Source organism: Bison bison, unplaced genomic scaffold (genome assembly GCF_000754665.1).
Source record: "Bison bison bison isolate TAMUID 2011002044 unplaced genomic scaffold, Bison_UMD1.0 scf7180017864383, whole genome shotgun sequence".
In the NCBI taxonomy this organism is placed as follows: Eukaryota; Metazoa; Chordata; class Mammalia; order Artiodactyla; family Bovidae; genus Bison; species Bison bison.
Genome location: NW_011494955.1, coordinates 8,125,254 through 8,131,791, shown reverse-complemented (window position 1 = coordinate 8,131,791; position 6,538 = coordinate 8,125,254). Strand labels below are relative to the sequence as shown.

The following is a 6,538-nucleotide window of genomic DNA, read 5'->3' as shown; positions in this document are numbered from 1 at the left end:
AATGAGGTGGAGGGAATGGGGTGAGAAAAATCAGAATAAGAAATACCAAAGATAAAAGGAAACAAATAGTTAAAAGATTATTTTGTTTCAATATGTACAAATAAAATTTTAAACCTGAATAAAATGGATTGTTTTCTAGAAAAATATCCAAGAAAACTGACCCTAGAAGAGCTAAACTACATAAACAAACAAATTAATATAGAAGAAACAGAAAATATCAAGAGCTATCACACACACACAAGCACCAGGCCCAGAGGACTTCACAAATGAGTTCCATCAGCCCTTTAAAGAACCTGATTCCATTTAAACTGTCCCAGAACACAGAGGGAGAAGGCAATGGCACCCCACTCTAGTACTCTTGCCTAGAAAATCCCATGGACGGAGGAGCCTGGTAGGCTGCAGTCCATGGGGTCGCACAGAGTCGGACACGACTGAAGCGACTTAGCAGCAGCAGCAGCAGAACATTGATTTAAAAACCCAAAAGAGTGCCCATGAAGGGAGTGGGGAGAAAAAGAAAATACACACCAAATTCTCTTACTTTCAAACACTGAAAATCCTAAGTGAGATATTACCAACAGAATCTAGCTGAAAGTAGAGTCCATTCTTGTTGTTTAGTCACTCAATCATGTCCAACTCTTTGTGACTCCATGGACTATAGCCCCCCAGGCTCCTCTGTCCATGGGATTTTCCAGGCAAGAATACTAGAGTGGGTTGCCATTGCCTTCTCTAAGGGACCTTCCCTACCCAGGGATGGAACCCACACCTCTTGTGTCTCCTGCATTGGCAGGCAGATTTTTTACCACTGAGACACCAGGGAAGCTCAGGTTGAATTCATACCAGGGGCCAAAAAAAAAAAAAAGTTTCAGGGACTTCCCTGGTGGTTCAGTGGCTAAGACTCTGCACTCTAAAAGCCAGGGGCCCAGGTTCAATCTGTGGTCAGGAAACTAGATCCCACATACTGCAACTGAGACTGGCACAGCCAAATAAATAAAAATAATGAATATTAAAAAGAATGGTTTAATAATAGGAAATGTACAAATGTAATCATATAAACCAGAGATCAATAAAGGAAAGCATATGGCTATATCCCAAGAATTCTACATTGGAATTTGACAAAAATTCAACATTCATGCTTTTTAATGATGATATTATCATTTAAATGATAATACCAGTAATAAAATCACACTCAAAAATTTTGCCACAAAAATTTCTACTTAGAAAACAATCATGGAAGAACTATTCAAATAATTCAATCTAAGAAGATGAGTTAAAAGATATAGCAAATGAAAAACCATTAAATAATTGTTTAAAGGACTAAGGAAAATTCAAAGAGTCTCATAGAACTAAATTTATAATATCATAGAACTAAAATTCAAGACAATATCAACGTGGTGAAGTGTGGGGAGAGAGAAAAGGGAGAGAGCAGCGTGAAATATTTGTCTGATTAGACAGAAAAGATAGATTTTCAGCAGGCTTCCCCAGTGGCTCAGCAGTAAAGAATCCACCTGCAATGTAGGACCCACAAGAGATGCAGGTTCAACCCCTGGGTCAGGAAGATCCCCTGGAGGAGGGCATGGCAACTCACTCCAGTATTCTTGCCTGGAGAATCCCATGGACAAAGGAGCCTGGCAGGCTACAGTCCATGGGGTCACAGAGAATCAGACAGGACTTAGCACGCATGCACTCGTAGATCTTGAGCACCTCATTCTTCTCGTCAGTGTTTCAGCAACTTCCCCACTTTCTTTCTCCCCTGGTGTTGAAGGTAGAGCTCAAAGTTGGGACAGAAAAGTGGAGGAAGTGAGTGCTGAATTGGACGTAGTATTGTTCTGCTAATGCCCCAGGCCAGAAAAGTGAAGTCGCTCAGATGTCTCTGACTCTTTTCAACCCCATGGACTGTAGCCTGCCAGGCTCTTCCATCGATGGGATGTTCCAGGCAAGGATACGGGAGTGGGTTGCCATTTTCTTCTCCAGGGGATCTTCCTGGCCCAGGGATTGAACCCAGTCTCCCGCACTGCAAGCAGACTCTTTACCATCTGAGACCAGAAACCACCACCATAATAACAGACACATACACACACACACACACACACACACACACGTACTCAAAAGAATAGGCTCTCTGCTCCCAAAATTCTTATCAAAACAAAAGCTTGAGATTTGCTTACAAGCCATCGTCCTGTCTGCCAAAGAGCATGACAGGAGACGTGATCCTCAACATCTCCAAGTCAGAATGGCTCTAGACATTGGCTTTAAAAATGTGAATTCCTGGGCTGCATCCCAGACTTATTACATGCAAATGAAGGGGAAGTTTCCCAGTGGACCCTGTGTGCATGAAGTTCAAGGCTAACCAGCCTAATGCTGCTATCCTTCTAGAAATGGCAATCTCCAATAAGCCACTACCCCTGACCCAAGAGGGTGTCAGAGCCTGAAAAACAGGAACCCTAGAGATCCTTGGAGATCCCTTAGGACACTTCCTCTCCCTGCTGGAGGGGAGAACAAGGCCTAGAGAGGGGGAGTGGCTGGCCAAGGGCCATACAATGAAGTCACGGCAGATTGACCCTTGGACTTGGGTGTGCCGACTAAAAGCTAATTTTAAAAAACAAAATAGGCTTTTCCAAGTTTATAAGATTCATTCCAGTTACATCAGCTGACACTGGCAGGAAGGGTGATCAGGAAAGCATCTCAGCAGGCCCTGTAGAGTGCTGTGCTGGGGTGGGCTGTGAGCCCCTCCAGCTGCTCCGGCGACACTCGACACTCGTCGTGCCGAGACATCAGCCCCAGGATGGATATGTCAACCTCCCTCTGTCTTGTTCGCATCTCTCTGCCTCCCCCTTCCTCCTCTGCAACTACCGCTTTTACATCTCACTGAGTTTTCATTCTGTCTACCTCACATTCAGAATTCACTGAGCAGGATCTTGTTGACTTGGTTAGAAACCATCCTGTATACCATCCTGTATACCTGTGTACCAGAAGTGGACACGTCTCTCACCCAGGTATCCTCAGAAGCCGCTGGTCTTCCTTATGTCCAGCCAGGTGATAGCTCTCTCTGGATAAGACCCAGGCTTCCTCACCAACTATGAGTGGCCAGAGGAACAGGGTCATCTGACGCAGTCGGGAACTTGTGCGTTAAGAACCACTGTGACCTCTTTTCTCAGAAGGAAGCTGCAGGCCTGGCACCTGGACTTCACTTGGGTCCATTGTTCCCCTGCCTGTGAGCCCTTAGGCAAACAGGACAAAGCTCCAGCTAGAAGGGACAGGTGGCAGAGGGTGGAGGCTTCTCTGGAGCCTTGGGGTAGGATTGCCAAGCTTGGCCAACAAAATACACAACACCCAGTTAAATGTGAATTGAAGAAAAATGATAAGCAACTTTTTAGTATGAGCTGGTCCCATGTAATATTTGAATATATACTTACACTAAAAAAATTATTCACTGCTTATCTGAAATTTAACTGAGCAACTTGCATTTTATCTGGCAATCCTATCTAGGAGAGCAGGAATCCCAGAAGTTTTGCTCACTGTTGAAGCTCAAGTATCTATCACATACAATTCTTGTTGGAAGATTCAATTATTAAAGAAGACCTCTCAGAGGTCCCTCCCTCCCCACTAACAGCAAACATATCCTCCAGGGGCCAACTTTGAACAGACAAATTGACTCATTCAATTTACCAAACTGGAGCACTTAGCAAGTGTCAGGATCAGTGCTAAATAAATTGAGATACAGAAATAAACTATGTCTCCTGTCCTCAAAATGGTAATTGACCAGTGGGAGCAATCCATCAAAGCAGAGAATTACAATCAAGTGTGATAAATGCTAGACAACAAAGGCCATTAAGCCAGCACCAGGCGAGTTTGCTCACCACCATATTGCCAAAAATTATAACACAACAGGCACTCAAGAAATAGTACTGGGATGGAATCACAAAAAGACGAAGATGTGAACTTTATCATGGGGACCACAGAGGCGTGGCGATTAACTGAGGGAATTATCATGGTGAGAAGGTGGGGTTCACTCGAGGGAGGAGGTATCATTGATGTGGATTATGGTATAGGAACACAGCTGGGAGACAGAGAAGGAAGAGCGTTCCTGACAGAGGGACAGTTTGAACAAGAACACTCCAGAAGAACAGTCAGTGAGCCAAAGGGCCAAGAGATAAAGTTAGAAAGGTGGAGCACCTTGAACACATGCCCAACGCGTTTGGACTTTACCCTATGGATGGTGGATGGTCATTAGACACTTTTGAGTAGGGAAGAGGGCTTAATCAATCCTCCAGCATTAACACCAGAGTGGAGACAGACTGGACGCCAGAAGGGCAGTGAGAAACAGTGAGAATTAGCCTAAGCTGGAGATGGTGGAGGCCCGAACCTGCCAATGATGAAGTGTGTAAGGAAACAAGCCCGCAGGGCTACAAACGTGTGCTGGAGAACACGGTGAACACCCTCCTCTGTCCCTGGTCTGTTCCCAGGTGCCCTCTAAGCGGGGAGGTGGCCCATCAGCCAGGGGAACTGGGGAGGAACGGGAGGTGGGAGGCAAGACACACTGCCTTCACTTCACAGCCTCGCTTAAGGAGAGAGCAGCGCCCAAGCCATTGCAGGGGGACTGCTGGCCCCCTGGGCTCTTCCCTCCTGCAGCCAGAGAGAAGAGAAGGCCCTGGCTGACACAGCTCACAGCTCTCTATGGTCCACAGGTGGGACCTTACGCTCTGTGGGACCCCCATGTGCCCAGCAAGCCATGCTTCCTGCTGAGGACAGGAAGTTCAGTCACAGGGACAGCAGCCCTCACCTTTGTGGACATGATCCAAAAACAGGCTCCAGAGGGATCATCAAATCCTCCAGCCAGAGGAGGGCACAGGAGGTCAACCGGTTCAGTCCCAGGCCCAGGAACAGGCCTCAGGCCCTAGGCGCATCCCCCACCACCTCTCCAGATGCCTCTCTGGGTGTCCTGCTATTCTATCTTGTCTGCTTCTAGAACTACCAGCCACTGCATGTATAAGACATAGGCTCTAGAGTGAGACTAACATAGGTTCAAATTCACCCAGATGTGTGACCTTGTGTAAGTTGCCTCACCTCCATGAATGTGTTTTTTTGTTTGATAAATAGCATATATTTTAACAACCATCATGATTTAAATAAAAGATCCCATGTACACACACTCAAGACAATGTCTGGCATATAGCTGGAATCCCTGGGAAAGCCCTGGGACTTCCCTGGAGGTCCAGAGGTTAAGAATTTGCCTTCCAATGCGAGGGATGTAGGTCCAATGCCTGGTGGGGAAACTAAGATCCCACATGCCATGGGGCAAATTAGGCCTGTGCACCGCAACTGGAGAGTCCATGTGCCACAGTTGTAGAGTCCGCATACCACAACTGGAGTATCCACATGTCGCAACGAAAGATCCCGCATGCAACTAAGATCCTGCAACTAAGACCCAGTGCAGCAAATAAATAAATAAAAATAAATTAAAAAAAAAAAAATCCTGGCCCTTCCTTTCCTGAATGCCTGGGGAGTGTTCATCTGTAGCCCCAGAGGATAACCTAGCCCTTTCTTTATTCATTCACTCTGCTCGTCTAATCTGTCCCTACTCTCCTGGGGAGATAGATATTAATTTAATGATCACTTAAACAAAAATAAAATTCTACCAGTAGTAAGTACCGTGAAGGAGGGAAACTCACACCCTGGTAGTTACTGTGAACATGTTTTTTTGTTTGATAAATAGCATGTATTTTAACAACCATCATGATTTAAATAAAAGATCCCATATACACAAAATCAAGACAATGTCTGGCATATAGGGAGCCTGGGGCTGGCTCCCTCGGCACATTCCAGGCCAGGGGGAGTGCTGGGATCTTGCTTTCCTGTTAACTGGTTTCCCAGAAGTTCCAGTTCCCCAAAACAAATGTATTCAGAATAGGGAAATGGGGAGGGGAAACCTGGTTTGTTCCCAGGTCCAATGCTGAACCAGGTTCCCAGAGCCGATCCCTGACCTCAAATAAATAAGGCCCCTGCCAGGCAGCAGCCTCCTCAGCAGCACCAAGCAGCCTGCCCGGGGAAAACGGATGCTGCTACAGCCCCACCATGAAATTCCTCTGCGTCCTGCTTCTGGCCAGCTTGGCCGCCACCTCTCTCGCCATCCTTAACAGTGAGTCTGGCTTCCGTCAACCTCCCCCCTGGCCCCTGGGGTCATTGAGCCATGGCTGGAGAGACCTCAGTGCTCCAAAGGCCTTTCCTTAATCCTTGTGATGTGTTGTGTGAAGAGGTCGGGAGATGCGTTCAGAGCCAAACATTCACACCTGGATAAACTTAGGGATGGAGGCAGGGGGCTTAGGACACATGACCCCAGGAATCCTGCACCCTAGAAAACCTGCGGCTGGGGCCAGAGGGCCAAACGGAACCCAAATCAGGGCAGACTACGGGTCAACAGAGATTCAGATTAGATTCCAGGTTCAGATGATGCTGGAAACCCCCAGTAGAGTCACTACCCCACCATGGAGCTTTCTGCTTTCCTCTGTACAGTGAGGCCAAGACATAGACACACATATAT

General features: G+C 46.6%; 1 protein-coding gene across 1 annotated transcript in view; it reads left to right on the top strand.

Moving 5' to 3' along the window:
* The first annotated feature begins 6,019 nt into the window (after window positions 1–6,019).
* Window positions 6,020–6,538, top strand: part of LOC105001618 (glycosylation-dependent cell adhesion molecule 1) — a 2,992-nt gene continuing 2,473 nt past the window's right edge. Inside the window, exon 1 of the mRNA XM_010857994.1 lies at window positions 6,020–6,136. Coding sequence (XP_010856296.1) covers window positions 6,073–6,136 — 64 coding nt within the window. The 5' untranslated portion in view covers window positions 6,020–6,072. The remainder of the gene's footprint in view (window positions 6,137–6,538) is intronic.